This window comes from Psammomys obesus, unplaced genomic scaffold (assembly GCF_907164565.1).
Source record: "Psammomys obesus unplaced genomic scaffold, mPsaObe1.curated_primary_1811, whole genome shotgun sequence".
NCBI classification, from domain to species: domain Eukaryota; kingdom Metazoa; phylum Chordata; class Mammalia; order Rodentia; family Muridae; genus Psammomys; species Psammomys obesus.
The window spans coordinates 15,696,820-15,717,785 of record NW_026596064.1 but is presented as its reverse complement, the minus strand read 5'-3'; the positions used below and the strand labels follow the sequence as shown (position 1 = coordinate 15,717,785).

The window sequence follows — 20,966 nt, the reverse complement described above, 5'->3', positions numbered from 1 at the left end:
ATAAACATCTTCAAGATAAAGTGTCACTAAATATACACATAAAAACATAAAGAAAGAGATTCCTAAAGATAACTCTTTAAGGCTTTTAAATAAATTAATATCTTGGCATGGTAGAATTCTAAGCAGTTGCCTATTTTTTTAAAAAATTAACTGATTATATATTATCTCAATTTTTTGAAAATTATTTTTAAAGTATCTGATTATTCTAAATTTTCTGAGTATATAAAAATGTATAAAATTTTAGCACCTAATTATCATGTGTATGTAGATACTAATTAATAAAGCAACAGTTTTCTTTAACCCCTCTAGCTTCCACAATAATAGATACAGAGAGACTATGATTTATTATTAAGCTGTAGATACTATGCTGGGCAGATTGTGAGCTATTTTTAATCCTACTAGCCTTAAACCCACGTAAAGGTCAACCACTTACCAACCTGATGTGTCCTGGGGAGCTTTTGCTCCATCAGTCTGTCCTCCTGGCCAGGTGCTTATTGTCCATCTTGCCCCGTGTTGACTCCTTTCTCTTTGGCTTCCTCTCTTCCTGCTGCCTCTTCTGCCCTCTTCCCATCCTCATGGTCTCTGGACCCCAAGCCCAGGAACCTAAACTCCGTCTACCTATCTTCTGCCCAGTCATAGGCTTCAGCATCTTTCTTAGCCAATCAGGGCTAATCAGGAGAACATTCCTTATATCACATGGTACAGGAGATGGTTCAACATTCATAACAATGCCTGTGGCAGAGAGGGAATCTGACCTCAGGACACTGAAATCAGCTTCTGAAAACACAGTGCACGAGGCCCCTTCTCCAACATGTGTGTCTTTGATACTGCATTAGATCCATTCCTACCAAATTTCACATGGAGTGATTGAGGTGTAGCTAAATGGTAGACTGTTTGCCCAGCATGTACAGGGCCTTGGGTTTTGGTGCCAGCAATGTAAAAGACATTTTCTTTTTCTCAGAATAGCAAAAGATATCATTACTTTTTATTTACATTATATTTTTTGAAATTTTATTTGGAATTGTCAAAATTTAATGCTTTTTATCTAGATTTTAGTAATTATTTTAGAATTCCATCATTTCTTCAATTTGCTCTTTACAACCCTTTACAAGTTGCTATATTTTTTTCCTTGCTCTACAAGAGTCTAGCCTATTGTGTCCTGTGTGAAGTTTTCTTTTAATAAGAACTTTTAATTCTTATTTTATTGCTTTTTATGTAAAAAAAAAAAAAGATAATTGTACCTGGACCTAGGTCCTCTATTTATAAGTAGCCAATGGGCACCTTAGGCTTCATGTGGACCCACTGGTTAGGGGAGTGGGGGATATTGCTGACATGCACTATGCTGCCTGCTTTTTGATCACTTCCCCCTGATGGGACTGCCATACCAGGCCACAGGGGAGGAAGACAAAAATCACTCTTCATGTGAATAGACGAACTGGGGTATCTGTGTAGGGGGCTCCCCTATTCTCAGGAATGGGGGAAGTGGATACAAGAGGGAGGGTGGGACAGAGAGGGGAGTAGGGAGAAACCTATGACCAAGATGTAAATTGAATTGATTAATTAAAAAGATGAAAAAGATAATTTTATTTGTGTGTGTGTGAGTCTACAAGAATATACGTGTAGGAGCCTGCAGAGGCCAAGCTAGGGTAACAGATCTGGAACTGAAGATATAAACAAGCGTTGTGAACAATCATGTATATCCTGGGAACCAAACTGGTTGCTGTGCAAGCGCAATACTTTTAACCACTGAGCTATCTCTCCATCCCATGTTGATTTTATTTTAAGATGCCAAATGGACGCTTTGTTTCCCATCCTCATTGGCACCATTGTGATTTAGAGAATCAATGCCTCATACCTAGGGTAACACAAAGGTATTCTAACAAATGCCCTTTCCTTTTAAAATCCCCTCACAGTTCATTCTTCACGTCATGTTGCAGAATTAACTTCCATAAAAATTTTTTTGGTCATATTTTCTTGTAGTTAACAATATTTCATATAATTCAATATTCTGTTGTTGCTCTAGTTTTGGTAGTAGGCTAAAAATGTTTATTATTAGCCTACAATTAAAAAAAAGAAAAAGAAAAAAGCCTACAATTATTACGGTGATATATCTAGCCTGCTATCATAATCAGGAAAAGACACTGACACCTGCTAGATTTTAGAACTACCTATACCACCTGGGACTTGACAGATACTAACCGTCTAATCTATCTTTACCTCTCAGCTCCATCCCAGGCTACCTGCCATCCATAATTCCATAAATACTTGCTTATTCTTTTTCTGGGCCAATTCCTCCATCCATGCCAGCCATGCATTTCTCCCATGCTAACCCAGGGCTCCACATTTCTTCATTTTTCCTTCTCCTCTACCTCCTCCTTCCCAAGAGCCCTCCTGTCTCCAAAGCCCTCAAACCTTATTCACGCCTACCCCATTTGCCCTACCCAGGTATGTTGGCTTTTTCTTGGTCGAGCAGGAATAAGTTGTTAGGCAAGGTTACAAACATCATTTTGGGGTACATGAATGTCTGCTCATAAAAAAAAAAGCAAGGAGATCTTGTTTAATTAATTGCATATTAATTAACAATCAAATACAAAGCACAAACACGTGCTATTGTTTCCTATATTAGACTGTTGTAGCAACTTAAATTTAAATTTCCTTCTTAACCTGAATTTAAGTAATAAACTTTGAGCTCTCCCTTTCATTCTGTTCTTATGCATTGTTTCTGTCCTTCTAAAAACTAAATGGTATTGTTAGTTTTCATTTATTTGTGTTTGAAAATAAACAAAAAGCCCATTTCTGCCCCATTTTATGTAGCCTACCAAAATCATGCTTATATCAACTTACAGTATGGTTTGTGTTCCAGTTTCACAATAATTGTGTTGCATTTCTTTATTTTATAGTTGTATAAAATTTACTTGTATGCATATGTCATAGTGTCTCTAATGAGTTCAACCAGCAGGTACATTGAGCTTGCTACCAATCTTCTGCTACTACAAACAGATGCAGAGAGAAAGCTATGCACGTGATTCATTTTAAATTTGTATAAATGTATCTATGAGATAAATTTCTAAAATTAGAATTTGGGGGGTCAAAGATCGTGTACCTGTTTAAATTTTTTTAGTTACTCACATGCTTTTGTCTGTAAATCTTAAATAACATTCAAATATTGGTTATTTTTTAAATTTATGACTGATTAATAAAGAGATCTGTCAACGTTACAATTTGTATTTTAAATGCTATAAGTTATGTTCAATGCCTTCCTCATATATTTAAAGACTCATTTTTTTCTGTACACTGTGTAGTAATGCAGCCATGTTCTAGCACTTAGTCATGTATTAATATTAACCTTATGACATGAAACAGTTGCTCACTTTAACTTTTAATTCTGTTTGTTGTATCTCTTGGGCACTTAATTTTTTTTTAATTTATTACAATTTATTCACTTTGTGTCCCAGCTGCTCTTGGGCATTTTATATAAAAGACATTAATATTTTATAACCCACCTCCTTTCCTTCCTTCTTTCCTTCTCTCTCTCTCTCTCTCTCTCTCTCTCTCTCTCTCTTTCTGCTCATGTTTTTGTGGGTGCACATGTTTTTGTGTGCTTGCATGTTGAGGCAACCTCAGCTGTCTTTTTTCAGGAACTAGTCACATGGCTCTGTGAGGCAGAGTGCCTCACTGGGACCTATTGTCTCTCCAATTAGCCTAGGCTACCTAGCCAGTGGGCCCCAGATACCTGCTTCTCTCTGCTTCCCCAGCAGTGGGATTCTTGGAACCTGCCACAGTGCCCAGCTTTTTATATGTGTTCCTGCCAGGTCCTCATGCATGCGCAACAGGCACATTACTGACTGAGCCATCTCCCCTGCACAAGGGCTTAAATAGCTTTTGAAATTATTCTTTAAAGTTTACATAACTTTAACTTTAAAACTATTAAAGCAATTACTCCACGCATTCTTTATTTTGCATAATTATGCCTTCTCTTTAAAGAAATTTATCTCTATTATGGAAATTTTTCAATTGGCCTTAAACAATGTTTTACTCTTGTTTATTTTTAACTTTTAATTTCTGCTTTTATCTTTATAATTACTTCTGTTTTCCTTTTACTTTATTCTTCTTTTTTCAACTTTTCATGGTATATGCTTGGTTCTTTTATGTTCATTATTAATTACATGTTTCTATAATAATTCAGTGCCAAATTTTCCTTTGACCTCCACTGTAAATGAATCATAAATTTTAAAAATGGTACTTTTATTAAAATTATTTTATGCAATATGCCAATTCATTTTTGCTTTTAATTGAAAATCTTTTTTTTTTCATACACCATATCCTGATTATGGTTTCCCCTTCTTCTACCTCTCCAAGTTTCTCCCCACTTTACCTCCCATCTGGATCTACCCCATCTCTGTCTCTTGTTAGAAAGCAAACAGGATTCTGTGGGGATATAATATAATTCAATATAAGATAAGATAAGATGAAACAAAAACAAAATCAGGTCAAAATAAAAAGAGGGAAAAGAATTCAAAAAGATACAAGAAACACATAATAGTTGCAGAGACCCGTTTGAAAACACACTCAGAAATCTCATCAAACACAAAACTGAAAGTCAGACTATATACGTAAAAGACCTATTGGGTAGAAATAAATAAATAATAAAATTATAAAACTTTTAAAGGGAGAGAGGAACTACCCCTGGCAGTTAAGAGTCAAGGAACCTTCAAAGATGCTTGCTGAGTTCATTTTCTGCTGGCCACCTACCGCTGGCCACGTGACTTGCACTTAAGAGCAGTCTGGTTTCCAAGTGAAACCCCCTGGGCGAAAATTAAACTTTCATTTGCAAGGAGTTCTCATTTGGAGTTAGATTCTGGGTTTAGTTGTCAATTGGAACTAGCACTGGGACCCCATGTGGTCCCAACCCACACAGACCCTGTGTATGCTGCCTTGGTCTCTGAGTTCGTATGTATCTTGGTTCTATTGTGCTTAGAAAACCTTGATTCCTTGGAGTCCTCCATCCCCTAGACTCTTACGTTCTCTCTACCTCCTCCCCCTCCACAGAGTTCTCCGAGCCCAGGGAAGGGAATTGATAGAGACGACAGACAGACACATTTAGGTCCGAACGTACCAAGGTCTCTCACTCTTTGCATCATATCTGGCTGTATATTTGTTCCTATCTGCTGTAGGAAGACACTTCTCTGATGATGGCTGAGCAAGGAACTAATCAATGAGTGTAACAGTGTCATTGGGAATCATTTTATTGCTACTTTTTTTTTTTAATTAGGAACAGTAGCCTTTGGCTTTCCATAAGTTCCTGGGCTACTTAGTCTCAGGTCCTTGGCTGCCCAAGAAAAGTCAGGTATGGGTTATATCTTATAGATTGGACCTCAAGTCAAATCAGATATGGCTGGTTACTCCACAAGCTTTGTGCCACTGTCTTGTAGGCAGGACACCATTGTAGATTGATGGGATTGTAGTTGGGTTGTTGCTTGTTTCTCTTTTGGTAGAGAACAGAGTACCTTTCAGTATCAAGAACACTGGCAAATAGGGGTGAAGGCTCTACGTAGGCATCAGCTTGACATCTCTATGTTTAATGAGTTGTGTAGGTGTTGTCTTCTGCACTGTGACTTTGCTGTCAGTTTGTGGAGATAACCTATAGCCTTGGCGACAGCCTAGGTTATTTGGGGTTTTCATGGGACCCTTTCAGCTAGCAACTCAATTAGATGTAATCCAATCTTAGTACTGGGAGCTTTGTTGGATGACAAGAGAGGGTAGTTATGGCTCTGCCTTTCTCATATTTGACAATTTGATGATATGTATTTTAGTAAGCTTCCACTATATTATGTTTCCATGCTACCCCTCAAGTCGCCCTTAGTTTTTGCTGTCTCTGCCTGCATTCTCTTCTTCATTCTCCCACCCGCCCGTCCCCACTTGATTTTCCTATTCCAGCCCTCCTTATCTATCCATAACCATCTATTCTTTTTTTTTTATCCTAACACAACTATCTGCACCCACCAGTCCTTACTGTATACCTAACCTCTGTGGTTCTATGGATTGTAGCTTGTTTATTATTAAAAACAACTAATATTCACATATAACTGAATACATATATTTGTCATTCTGGATCTGGGTTACCACACTGAGGATGATTTTTTTTCTAGTTCTATCCATTTATCAACTTTCATGATATCATTTTTTTAATGGCCAAATATTACTTTACTTTTCCTCTATCTACTCTTCTGTTGAGAGACATTTAGGTTGTTTCCATTTTTTTTTTTTTTTGTCTATTATGGGTAGAGCAGCAATGAACATAGCTGAGCAGTTTCCTCTGTTGTAGGAAGAAGTATCCTTTCAATGTATACCAAAGAGTGGTATATCTGAATCTTGAGGTAGCTCTATTCCCAGCGTCCTGAGGAACTTCCACACTGATCTCCACAGTGGTTATTCGAGTTTACACTCCCACCACAGCAGACAGGTGTCCATTCCTCTCCGTCCACATCCTAGCCAGCAGGAGCTATCCTTTGTTTTATTTATCATAGGCATTCTGACAGATGTATGATAAAAGCTCAATAGTTTTTATTTGCATTTCCCTGATGGCTAAGGATATTGAACATTTTGTGAAGTGTTTCTCAGCCATTTTTGTTTCTTCTTTTGAGCATTCTCTGTTTAGATCTGTACTCCATTTTTTTAATTGGGTTATTTTTTATGTCAGCTTTTAAAGTTCTTTTTATATGTTAAATATTAGCTCTCTATTGAACATGTAGTTGGTAAACATCTCTTCCCATTCTGTAGCTGGACACTTTGTCCCAATGATGGTATCCTTTGCAGTACAAAAGCTTTTCAGTTTCATGAGGTCCCATTTATTAGTTGTTCTTAGATCCTGTGTTATTAGTGTTCTCTTCAGAAAGTCCTTTCCTGTGCCAATTAATTCAAGACTATTCCCTACCTTCTCTCCAACAGGTTCAGTGTATCTGAACTTACCTTGAGATTTTTTTGTTGTTGAATTTTATACGTGGTAATAAATATGAATCTATTTGTAACCAGCACCATTTGTTGAAGATTCTATCTATTTTTTTCCAGTGTGAATTTCTGGTTTCTTTATAAAAAATCAGGCGTGTTGACTTATGTCTGAGTCTTTGATTCTACTAAGTAGACCAACGTTTCTGGTGTGTGTGTGTGCACACGCGTGTGCTTCAATATTATGCTGTTTTTATTACTGAAGCTCTGTAGTACAATTTGAAATTGGAGCTGGTGATACTGTTCTTTTCTTATTCTGGATTTTTTTTAAATTTAGCTATCCTGGACTCTTTGTGTTTCCATATGAAGCTTAAAATTGTCATTTGAGGTTCTGTGAAGAATTGTGTTGAAATTTTGATAGTATTGTATTGAATATGTAGAGTATTTTTGGTAGGAGTGCTGTTTTCACTATATTAACCCTACCAATCCAGGAGCATGGTAGATCATTCCATCTTCTGATATCTTCATTTAATATCTTAAAATTTTTATTATAAAAGTTTTTCACTTGCTTGGTTAGAGGTGCCCAAAGATATCTTATTACTATATTACTTGAGGCTAATGTGAAAGGTGTTGTTTCCCTGATTTGATTCTCAGTTTACTTGTCATTGGTAAGAGGCCTACTGACGTTTGTGAGTTAGTTTTGTATCAGCTACTTTGTTGAAAGTGTTTACCAGCTGTATGAGTTTCTAGGTAGAGTTTTTAGGGTCACTTCTGCATACTATCATTTCCCCTGCAAATGAAGATAGTTTGTCTTCTTCCTTTACAATTTGTATCATCTTGATCCACTTCAGTTGTTTTATTGCTCTAGCTAAGACTTCAAGTACTATGTTGAATATGAATGGAGAGAGTGACACCCTGTCTTGTTCCTGATTTTAGTGAAATTGCTTTGAGTTTCTCTTGATTAAGTTGATGTTGGCTGTGGGCTTTCTGTATTGGGTTTGCTTGCCTTTATGATTTTGAAGTATGTTCCTTATATCCCTAATCTCTCCTGGACTTTTATTATGAAGGAGTATTGAATTTTATCAAAGGCCTTTTCTGCGTCTAGTCAGATGATCATGTAATTTTTTCTTTCAATTTGTTTATTTGGTGAAGTACATTATTTGTTTGTTTAGATATGTTGAATCATCCCTGCATCTCTCAGATGAAGCCTATTTGCTCATGGTGCACGATATTTTTGTTGTGTTCCTGTGTTAGCACCTGCACTTACTTGCCTGGCCAATGGTACTTGATATGGCTGCAAAGAATTATATCATGCCAGTTGGAGGAGGCACAGCACAGCTGAGGCTATAACAATTTTACTGAGAGAAATAAAACTTTTTATACCTTTATCAGAAATAGAATATGATAGCAATTGCCAGGACCGATATAGTTGTAGTTGTCAGGATATAATGACATTTGCATGTTATACAAGGTACAGGAGATTAACATCTAAGACCAACTGTCCTGTCAGGCTTCCGTGACTTCTATAGGAATATACAGAGAAAGCAGTCTGAATGTTTTGCTGCCTGAGGGAATGCATCAGTCTCAGGGGAGCTGGAAGGCAATTGTGCCCTGGGAGCCATGGACTCTAACCTGAAAAACCTATGATGCATGTTTCTTAAGACAGCTAGGCCAGGCCAACTCCAGGGTACCCTGCATTTTTGGATTAGGTATTTTATTGAGAATTTTTATGTCTATGTTCAGAAGGGGAATTGATCTGTATTTCTCTTTCTTTATTGGATCTTTATGCAGTTTGGATATTTGGGTAATTGTGGGCTCCTGAAACAAACTGGGCAATGTTCTTTTTTTTCTCTTCTGTGGAATAATTGGGGGAGTGTTGGCATTAACTCTGCTTTGAATATCTCATAGAATTCTGCACTAAAACCATCTGACACTAAGATTTTGGGGGATAGTTGGTAGACTTTAATGACTGCTTCTATTTCATTAGGGAATTATAGGTCTGTTTAAATGGCATATCTGATCTTGATTTAACTTTGATAAGTGGTTACGTGTCAAAAATGTACACATTTCCTTTAGATTTTCTAATTTGGTAGAGTACAGGTTTTTATAGTACGTCCTTATGATTCTCTTGATATCCTTTGTGTTCTTATGCCCCTTTTTTATTTCTATATTTTTAGTTAGATATTTTTTCTCTGCCTTTCAGTTAATTAGGGTTTATCAATATTATTAATTTTCTCAAAGAACCAACTCTTTGTTTCACTGATTCTTTGCATTTGTTTTTGGTTTTAATTTTATTGATTTCAGCATTGAGTTTGAATATTTCTTGCCCTCAACTCCTCTTGAGTGTGCTTACTTCTTTTTGTCCTAGAGCTTTCAGGTGTGCTGTCTTAGTATGATATCTCTCCAATTTTCTTATGTAGGCACTTAGTATTATAAACTTTCCTCTTAGCACCACTTTCATTGTGTCCCATACATTTTCGTTATGCTGTGTGTTCATTTTCATTGAACTCTAGAAAGTCTTTTCTTTCTGTCTGTCTTGACCCATTTTTCATTCAATAGAGAGTTTTCAGTTTCCATGAGTTTGTAGGCTTTCTGTTTTTTCTGTTGTTGTTGATATCCAGCTTTAATCCATGGTGGTTGGATAGGATTCAGGGAGTCATTTCCATTTTCTTGAATCTGTTGAGGCTTGCTATGTGAGCAATATATGGTCGCTTTTAGAGAAAGTTCTATTAGGTGTTAAAAGGTACATTCTTTTGTGTTTGAGTGAAATTTTCTGAAAATATTGGCTCAGTACATTTGGTTTATAACATCTGTTAGTTCCAGTATTTCTCTTTTTAGTTTTTGTCTGGTTGGCATGACTAATTGGAAAGAGCAAGGTATTGAAATCTCTCACAATCAGTGTTCAAGGATCACCAACAGCACAGGCTATAAGATCAACAATCAATAAATGGGACCTCATAAAACTGAAAAGCTTCTGTAAAGCAAAGGACACTGTCATCAGAACAAAACAACAGCCTACAGACTGGGAAAGGATCTTCACCAACCCTATATCTGACAGAGGACTAATATCCAGAATATATAAAGAACTCAAGAAGTTAAGAAGCACCAAATCAAGTAATCCAATTTTTAAAAATGTGTTACAGAGCTAAATGGGAATTCTCAATAGAGGAATATCGAATGGCAGAGAAACACTTAAAGAAATGCTCGATGTCCTTAGTCATCAGGGAAATGCAAATTAAAATGACCCTGAGATTTCACCTTACACCTATCAGAATGGCTAAGATCGAGGATCAATAGATCATTTAAGCTGTAATAATTTCTTCTATGAACTTGGGTGCCCTTGTGTTTGGTGTAAAAATGTTAAAAATTGTAATGTCTTCTTGGCAGAGTTTTCCTTTGGTGAGCATGCAGTGTCCCTCCCTATCTCTTCTGATTAGTTTTGTTTTGTCAGATATCTGTCTTGTCAGATATCAAAATAGCTATACTAGCTTGCTTCTTAGGTCAGTTGCTTAGAATAGCTTTTTTTATCCTTTTAACCTGAGGTGATGTTTATCCTTGATTGTAGGAGAAGGTCAAACATGCAAATGTACAGATTTAGCAAATATGCTACCAATGAGTTTTCTAAAGTAGTTGTACCAATTACTGCCACTTACAGTGTGCAAAGGGTCCATTTCTCTCATATTCTTCCTGATATTCAACATTAGGGCACTTAATATTTAAAACAGTCATTTGAAGTATATGTAATAGTATCTCATTGTAGAATTAAATTGGATTGCACATCTCTAATGTCTGAGTATTTTGGATCATTCTATATTAATTTACTATTTATCCTATTTATCCTATATTTAATTCCTTTCCTCACTGTGACTGGGTCACCAACTTTTCTTTGCCATTTCTTATTCATAGGTGTGTGTGTCTGCAGGTGGGTGTGAATGTGTGAGAATGTGTATGTGTGGTGCTGGACAGTCTTTTGCTGCATGTATATGGTAATATACCTTGTTCTTTCTCTGTGGCCTGCCCTTTACTTTCTTTAAGTCAGTGCTAGCTGTAATGTAATTCATCTTGACAATGTTTTATTTTATTGTAATGCCTTGTGTCTCCTTAAGGAAAATTCTTGCCCACTCTATGAACATGAAGCAATGTTTAATACTACCATCTAGTAACTTGTTTTATATTTCACCTTTAACTTCCATCGGGAATTTGTTCTATATATCATACGAGGAAGGAGCTATTTAGCTATCCAATTGGTAGGTGAGATTTATGAAGAAATTACCATTCCCTTCATTACACAATAGTGGAGCTTTTGCTGTAAATTGGTGGACTTCATCATGTGGTGCGTGTGTGTGTGTGTAAACTTTATCTTCTGTTCTAAACAGAATGTATAGCACGTATTCAGATCACACTTTTAATTAATATAGCTTCATAAATATTGCTGACAATGTAGTCTCTCCAAATTTTTGGTCCTTTTTAAGATTGTTTTATGTATTCTAATTTTGTAACTTTCAGGAATAATGTATTAATTCACTTATAAGCATGTTTACATTGCTATTACAATTTCACTAGTTACACATCAATTAGATATAATCACATGTTTAATAATATTGAGTTTCCCCTTTGTATTACACATTTATGTATGTTCTCTATCTCAGTAGTGATTTATAATTTTTATTGTGGAGGTCTTGTTCATCTTTCATTAGACTTATTCTTTTGTATTTGAGTTTTCAATTATTATAAATGTCATTTAATTTTCTAGTCACTTGTGGATATAAAGTAAAAACATAATTAAATGTACAAATTATATTTGCTTCCAGAAAACTCATTAAATTTATAAATTCCATTAGTTTATAATTTCTTTTGGATTATTTACATATTTAATTATATTCCCAGTGAAAATGACATTTCTATCTCTTCTAAAGGAAAATGTTGTCTAACTCCTCCATAGAATATTGCATAAATGAGATGTTAGCAACTTCTTTGGGAAAGAGCTAAAATGTTCAAAGTTATGATAATTGCTGAAAGCTTTTGGTTAGCATCCTACTTTTATCCCTCCTCCTGTAGTGTTTACTTTTTTATGAGTTAAAGCACTCTGGAAACAGCAATGCCCTTCTTTTCTGAGGGAAGCCTCAAGGGGCTTGCATGCAATCAAGGAGAGTTCTTCAAAGCAGGACCGTTTTAACTACTTGTGTGTTTTGTTTCTTGAAGATAAAATGTTGTATTATGATGGAATTCATTTATATGACAGCTGTATTTTCCTAAATGGGGTAAAGTGTTTTCCGCATGAAAAGGTTTTTAGATTTTTTCAGTAGTTATTCTCCACAAATAATATCTTTGGAAGATGTTGGACCTTCCCACAACCACTGCTAAGTCCACTAAAATCAGGTGCAAATGGGCAGTGTAAGTCTACTGGAATAAGATAAACTAGCACTTAGGGAAAAGAGTAATCATTTTATAGTTTTTCTATGTTCTCAAAGTCTCTTATACCCTAGTAAATGACAAATAACATAGATGAAGGTTCAGACTATGAATTATTTTCTTGAGATAATGAAAGAGATAGATTATAGATTGGGAGCTGTAGAATCCAGTAAGCCAACTGGAATCTTATGTTCTCAGTATTCAAGATAATTTAATGTTTTCATATTGACTATTGACTTACTATTAAACCTGTGTTTTCAGTTTCTATGGTAAGACATTATGCTATTCACTAAAGAAAAATTAGAACAGAAAGTAAATATACTTCATCACAAATGGAACTATAGTCCATTTGCAGAAACAACTATTGTCAAATAATGTTTAAAATTAATACTTTATAAAGCTATGAAACCCTTTTACACTCAACAGGTAATATTGTATAATTTGTATTCTATATAATCTCTTCTTCCAAGAGGGTTGAGTAGGTGCCAGTATTCATGCCTGCCCTAGTTGCCTGCCAGAACTATAATTTTCTAAAGAAAACAACCCCCCAAAGGACGAAGACCTACAAAGTCAATGAAACTTTAGTTGCAGGGTCATAACGTCCCAAGAACATGGACCCTTTTTCTAATTCTTTGCCCGGGACAGCATCATCTTCTATGCTCCCATTAGGTCCCAAGACCCCTTCTATTTCTGTATTACCATTAACCTTATAATTCCTATTTCCCATAGACTACAGAAAACTTACTAAGCAACCAAGTCCATTGAAAAACAGGATAACATATGTTTACTTTATTGAACATATTTTTGTTAAATTGTCTTAAAAGTGGTGTCATAAAAATAGTCAAAAAACAGAGTGGCCAACTGTTCTTCTCAGGCTTGGGCTTGATCTAGATTCAATGGCCTAGTTTTAGTCCTTCTGATAAATTCTGCATATCTAATATCCCATTGTAACTTCAGAGAATCTTTACTTTGCCTTCCTATAATCTATATTGATAAATAGACATATAGATATATGAATCAGATAGAGGATAGATATAGGTCTATATCACAGATGCAGACAGATAAAGATATAGGTATAGATATAACGTGTTAAATAAGGGCACAAATAGGGCTGGGGAGGTGGCTCAAAGAGCAAAGTACTTGTCACATAATTGTGAGTACTAGGCCAGCTCCTCAGCACCCACATAAATGTGAGGTAGTGTGGCAGTCTGCTTGGAATCCCAGCGCCTGAGAGGCAGTGATAGAGGATCTCTGGAACAGGATGGCTTGCTAGAGTAGCTACATCAGCAAGTTCTGGAGTCAAATTGAGAAGCCCTGTCTCAACCTAGATGAGTAGAATGATCAAAGAAGATAGTTGACATCTATCTCTGATCTCCACATGCATGTGCACACACAGCCCAGCACAGCACAGGCACAGACCTGCAGTGTAGTAAATAGGAAATTGGCCTTTAAGATATATTCTTAGTTCACTTGGGCTGAGAAATTATATGCCAATAGTCTTGTATTCCCTTCCTTTAGGACTTGCTACCAGAACTCCTGAGGCAGCACCAGGCTTTTATAGGAATGAGATACCTGCTGTGAGACAGAGGAATCAAGTACACCACTTGCCAGGTGAAGGTGAAACTCTTTTCTATGAACAAATGAAATACTCATTTCTTCCCAGTTTGTTTCACATTTTAAGACTTGATTCTCACTTGTTGTAATGAAACGCAGGTCAAAAAATGGCAAATAAAGGCACGTTGCTCGAAGCATTTATTCAAACCAGAGCCAATTATACCATGTTTTAAAACAGGAATTTGTAAGATTTTTTTCTTGCTCTTGAAATGTTCCATAGAATTATGATACTTTTAAAATCATACAGCTGAATAACTTCATGAAGCCTACAAGAAAGTAGGACAGGACAAACAGGAAATTCAGAGTAAATTAAAATGTCCACAACTAGTGAGATTTTATTATAGAATCACCAATAGCCTTTACAATCCAATGAATTAATTTCTGTAACCAGCAGCAACCATTGGTGATCACAATGACTCTATCAAAGAATTGCCACTTCGGCAGGCTTTCCTGAAAAATTATCCTTAATAGGCTTTATATAAGTAATTGTTTTATAGACAATAGTTTCTGTCTATGGCATTTTCTGGTGAAAAAAACTAAAGTTCAAGAGTATTTCAATGGAAAGAGGTAAAATTTCAATTATTTATACTTGGTTGGAAAACCTAAGATCTTATTCCCCCCATGTTCATTCATCAAATAAGAAAAGCAGTATGAACTTTATGGAATAATTACTATTAAAATTACATGACTGAGCAATAAGAAAGATGTAGCTGAGTTATGAAGAGACAATTTTAACAAAAATATTAAAAAGAACTTCAGAAATATACCTTTCTTGAACTATCAGAAGGAAATCGTACGCTACTTAAGTTCTCAGAAAAGCCTATTTTGAGAATTATTTTTGTAGTTCATAAAGTTAATGTAAGCACTAAACTTGTTTGTTAAAAACTGTAATCTCTATTTTGTAGTACTAGCATAAATACGGTACTTTGTGCTTATTTTGATTTTTTCAGTGTCTTTATGAAGTTGCTGAGGAGAAAATTTCTGTAACCCACTGCAGGGTACTTTGGGCATCACCTTAGAGCCAGTCCAGATGGTTAAGACACAAGGCCTTTGATTACTTGGTCCAGACTAAATGGTCACATATCATTTGGCTTCCTATTGTAAAGCTTAAAAACATAGGTTGAAAACCAAGGCATCTCTGGGAATTTATAATTCAAGATATATATTAAACCCATCAAAAGTAAAGTTTCATAATCAATAAAAAATTTGTGAAATTAATAGCCATTAATTAGCATTGTTGAAACAAAAATAAAATATATAACATAGATCATGGTGAGACATGCCTTTTATGCTAAGGCAAATTCTAATGACAATAACTCTCTGCTCATTGTATCTTAGTCTCTTTAAAATAAGTGAGGCAGGGATGGCAATACAACTGGAGAATACAGCTTTCACAGCTTCTTAAACTTTACCCATATATATAGACTTCATTTGACCTCTCAGTTTGGGGGTTAGAAAAAAGCAGGGACAAGGGAAATTTAACTGCCATACTCAATCAATCAGTAAATACGTAAGTACACAGAAAAATATCGGAAACATTTTCATCACAACAACTTTTATTTTTTTCCACTTGTATTTCTTTTTTTAAATCTTTTTTTAATTTTTATCATTTATTAGAATTTATTCAATTTGTATCCCAGCTGGGGCCCCCTCCCACATCTCCTCCCAATTTCACCCTTCCTCCCTCTTCTCCCCCTATGCCCCTCCCCTATACCACTCATAGGGAAGGTCCTCCTCCCCTTCTATCTGACCCTAGCCTATCAGGTCTCATCAAGACTGGTTGTATTGTCTTCCTCTGTGGCCTGGAAAGGCTGCACCCCCCCCCCTGGGAGGTGATCAGAGACCTGCCACTGAGTTCATATCAGAGACAGTCCCTGCTCCCCTTACTAGAGACTCCACTTGGAGACTGAGTCTATGGGCTACATCTGAGCAGCAGTTTTAGGTCCTCTCCATGCATTGTCCTTGGTTGGGATATCATTCTCTTCAGGGACCCCAGGGCTCAGTTTTTATGGCTCTGTTGGTCTTGTGGAGCTCCTGTCCCCTCCAGGTCTTTCTATCTCTCCCTTCTTTCATAAGATTACCTGCACTCTGCCCAAAGTTTGGCTATGAGTCTCAGCCTCTGCTTCGATACCTCCATCAGTAGACTCTTTCAGAGGCCCTCTGTGGTAGGCTCCCGTCCTTTCCCCTGTCTTCTCCTGCTTCCAATGTGTTTCATGTTTGTTCTTCTGAATGAGGACTAGCATCTTCTCTAGGGTCTTCCTTGTTGTTTAGCTTCTTTAGGAGTATAGATTTTAGTATGTTTATCCTATATAATAAGGCTAATATCCACTTAAAAATGAATACATACCATGTGTGTCTTTCTACAACTTTAAGTTAGTGTGAACTTTGTGTATTTCCTAGGAAATGTCTAGGCCACATAGGCAACATTTTCTAGGTCAGGAAGATTGTGCTGCTAAGTGTAAAGGGCATGACTTTGAAGCCAGAAAATGTAACCTTATCCAGGCACTTTCTATCATTACATTATTTATATCTTAGCTTTAAATGTTGTTAGTGTCTAGGACATAGGTACACCACAGTATATGTCAATTATCATTACAAACTTGGCCAGTATCCACAAACTAAAGGAGAGTTAAGTTTGTTCCTCTTGATGATTCTAAACTTCTGGATGCTCATTGTAGCTTAACCATAACAAGTTCATATTCTTTCACTAGGAATCAAGAAATCAATCTAGTTGTTCAGGGAACAGCAAGCTTGAATTAGAAACTTCTAACCTATTTCTTTATAGTATACATTATTGTTAAAGCCATGGTAGCCACTGTGTTTAACCTATTTCTAAGATGTTGATTCAGCCAGAGAAAGGAGAATATAGATGACATTTATTTGAAGTCATTAAATCTTTCTAATGAACCACACTGCACTATCCCTTGACATTAAATTGAATGAATAATCAGCTAAAGGCATTTAAAGGTGATTAAATGACATGGTATCATCACGACTCATGAAGTCACCTAAGCAAAACCATATTTTAATGTCTAAAATTCTGTTCATATTTAAGGACTGAATATATTATCTCATTCTGGCGTAAGCTATGATAAGCCCAAATTGATTACTTTGCCTTATCATTAAAATTAAACCTAAATCTAGGAAGCATGAGTAACAACCATTTTACAAATGTTTATAATCTGCTGATGCGACCTTTAATCCTGAATTTACAAATGCATTTTGCTATAAGCGAGTCCTTTTGCTTATTTATATCATTTTTGTTCTCTCATACAATCCTACTTAAAAGGAATATAGGTAAATCATCTGGGGATGTAGCTCAGTTGACAGAGTCCTTGCAGATCATGCCTGAAGCTTTGAGTTCAGTCCCCAGCACAGCATAGACGAGATGAGGTGGTGCATTCCTGCTCTCTGCTCTCACAGAACTCAAGGAAGTGCAACAGGAGGGATCCTGTATGTCAGATTGTCCTCAGCCATTGAGGCCAGCAGGACTGTATGAGAATCTATATCAAATAATAATAAAAAAAACCCTAAATTTATCGGTATGATTTAATAAGTGGGGATTGAGTAAACTGTGGAATACTTTTCTTGACACTTTTAAGTCAGGGGAAGCGGTATTGCATATTTAAAGGGTGAGATCTCAGGAGGAGGAGGCATGGGTGAGATATGGGGTCATCCAGTGGTATTTTGACCTTGAGGTTTATATAAGGGAGTATCTGTTAGAGACTGGGCCTTATCCGGGACTGGCTTCAAGGCCCTTAACTCATCCTCTTAGACATGTGGTCCCAAGCTCAAGGTAATAAGGGACCAAATGAACAGGTCAACTGCACATGGTTAATGAGAGCTTGGCAGGCAATTGGTTATATATTTTTCAACTTAGGCACCTTGTTAAGGCAACAGCAAGTTCTACATTCTTTACTGGTTTAATAGTCAATTAAAAAAATCACTTAGAGGGGCAGGGTGATCTGGGCTGCCCTCAAAGCCTGGGAATATGAACTCGGCTTGACCCTGCTAACAAAATGGGAAGCAAAGTCAAGAGCTGCTTTCAAGATGGCTGGGCTCTGACTATCGTCTCCTTACAGCATACAACTTTATGAGTTTTATTTCCTTTGTTTTACTCTTATTTTCAAAAAGTATGCCACAAAACTTTAAAAAATAACAGTAAATGCTTGCTAATTTGCCCAGAGCCAAACATGGCTGGGTAATTAATCAAACGGAGCTGGTGCTGGAGCTCAGTAGTCACAGAGGATGGCCTCCTACCCAGTGTGCAAAAGGCCACAGGTTTCTTTCCGGAGAGAAGGAAAGGGAGATCAAACCATAATACTTGTTGAAATGATATTTCCTGACCCAGCCAAATTATCTGTCATACTGTGTTCTGTATTACTTTCTATAAACCAGTTAAGCAGCTCTACCACAGTGAATCTGTTCTGTGTGAGGATGTTCAGTATGAACAATGTGACCTAGCACGTTTTTATAGAGAATAAGTCATTATGGGCCAAGTGTGTGATGTCACTCCTAAAAAGACATTGGTATCTTAAAAAGTACCATACCGTACCGTACTGTACCATACCATACCATACCATGCCAAAAAAGGTCAAAATTATATTCTTCTAAATACTCATAATAAAGACAACAATGCCTTCATTTTAAAAATGGATAACCAAACATTATGAAATAAACAAGTTTAATAAAGGAAAGACCCCAAAATTTAACTTGAAAAAGTATATTATAACCAATTTTAAGATCTATGTCTATATGTCTACCATATATAGAGAAGTGGCACCTGTATCCATATGTCTAGCACATATAAAGCTAATAACTAGGAACTACATGGCTTCTCTTACATGGAAAACTGAAATGCTCTAGAGGTAATGCTTCTCGTGGGAGTGACTTAGAAAAAGTCGCTGTGGGCAGGTTGTTACTCCGAAAGGCTTTATAACATTGTGATCTGCTGACCTTTGAACTCCAATGTTATCTGTAAAACATCTTAAAATACAAATTTGCGCTAACCTGAGCCTCTCCTGCTGTCTTAAAATGTGAGATGAGTAATGTTAGGTGTGCTTCATTGCTCCAAACTCAGACCACTGATAGATATTTTTGTAAGAGTTTGTTCTTGAAGGAAAGGAAATTCCGTAGCCATTATCGCAGCGTATCAGAGAATTACTCACATGCAGGGGAAGAGCTTAGGAGGACAGAGCTATTGTGATGTGAGGCGTCAGCTTGCACCACTCTACATGCCCTTTGAACCGGGCTTCTTCAGTCCTCTTCTGTGCTTGTCTACCAGGTAATAAGAAGATTCTGTTCCGGTTTCTGTCTCTGGCTAACATTAGGAAGTGAAAGTGGAATGTATATTTTAGCTTAATTAGCAATAAAAAAGGAGAAATTTAGAGGGCTTCAAGGACTTGGTCACATTGCATAAATTACATTTCACTCGAACCCAATCTATTCTGCTTGTCCATCTGTCAGCGCCTCAGTTTGCACCTCCTGAGTAACTGACTCTTGCCCTCACATACCAGATCTAAAAGCACTTGGAAAAAACTTCCCGGCTCTTCGGGCACTAAGTATGGGGAAGAATTCTAAATACACATCTTCATACCATTTTTGAGCCTGTTTCCCTAATCTTCTTGGCCTTCATTAGTGTAATCTGAGATACATCCCCAGCCCATTGTTTGAGATACCGTTCCAGAAGCATTGTAGTTAATTCACAGGTAAGCTGAAGAAGAATGTTGAATTCCTGGTCACCTGGGCCTGTTATTAGCATTGCTATCAGGGAAGTACCTTCATCAATCCTTGATCTAGTCATCCTTTCTCTCCCCCAGTAGCACAACTGAGAATGAGGTTTATAAGAATGGTCCTAGGTTTCTACAGAGGGCTGGAAAGGTCGGTGGGAAGCTGGGTAGGTGCTGAGAATCCAAACACTAGAGCAGCTCTGAAAGCCTAATTTAAATACTGGAATATCAGTGGTGAGTGTGCTGTGTGCCGTAAGAAGAATGACAGGGGCATGCGGCTCAGTTAGCAGGGTGCGTGCCAAGCACATGTGAAGACTTGGTTCTAGCACCATATAAACCAAGGCATGTGATGAAGTTCTATAATCCTAATGGAGACAAAAGATTCATAATTACAAAGTTTTCAAATTTCAAGTGCTTAATCCTCATTCAGAGGGGCAAATGGGATGGACATCGGAAGTGGGAGAAGACAAGGAACAGGAGGGCCTACCACAGAGGGCCTCTGGAAGACTCTACCCAGCAGGGTATTGAAGCAGATGCTGAGACTCATAGCCAAATTTTAGGCAAAGTGCAAGGAATCTTATGAAAGAAGGGGAAGATAAAAAGACCTGGAGGGGACAGGAGCTCCACAAGGAGGCCAACAGAACCAAGAAATCTGGGCACAGGGGGTGCTGCCGAGATTGGTGGATCAACTCCTACTGGTGAGGTGGCCTTACTAGGCCACAGAGAAATAGGATCCAACCAGTCCTGATGAGACCTGATAGGATAGGGTCAGATAGGAGGGAAGGAGAACTATCAGTGGACTAGGGGAGGGACATAGGGGGGGAAGGGGGAGGGTGGATGGAACCGGGAGGAAATGAGGGAGAGGGCTGCAGCCAGGATACCAAATGAATAAATTATAATAAATAATAATAATAAAGAGAAGAAATTCAAATGCTTGGTGAGTTTGAAGCCAGTTTCAACTATATGAGGAAACCCCAACTATAGGAAGAAGAACAACAACAAAAATAGGACAAAACAATAAACAAAACAAAAAGAGAATAGTAGGGAATGTGAACATGTCACTGTAGTAACTTTCCTACTCTAAAACTCAGACTGCAGGCCTTTCTAAAAGCATCACTGCAATCTGGTTGTTGTCTACACACATATATATGGAGAGAGAAAAGATGTAGATATGTGAGAGATCCTGTTTAAGATCAAGATGGAAACAATTTAAAAGATTAAATTCAAAAATCCTTACTCCTTCGGTTTGTCCAAATTATAAAATAA

At 36.9% G+C, this 20,966-nt stretch overlaps 1 protein-coding gene across 1 annotated transcript in view; it reads left to right on the top strand.

Moving 5' to 3' along the window:
- Positions 1-20,966, top strand: part of Stxbp5l (syntaxin binding protein 5L) — a 278,666-nt gene that overhangs the window by 218,699 nt on the left and 39,001 nt on the right. Inside the window, exon 21 of the mRNA XM_055625237.1 lies at positions 13,876-13,968. Coding sequence (XP_055481212.1) covers positions 13,876-13,968 — 93 coding nt within the window. The remainder of the gene's footprint in view (positions 1-13,875; positions 13,969-20,966) is intronic.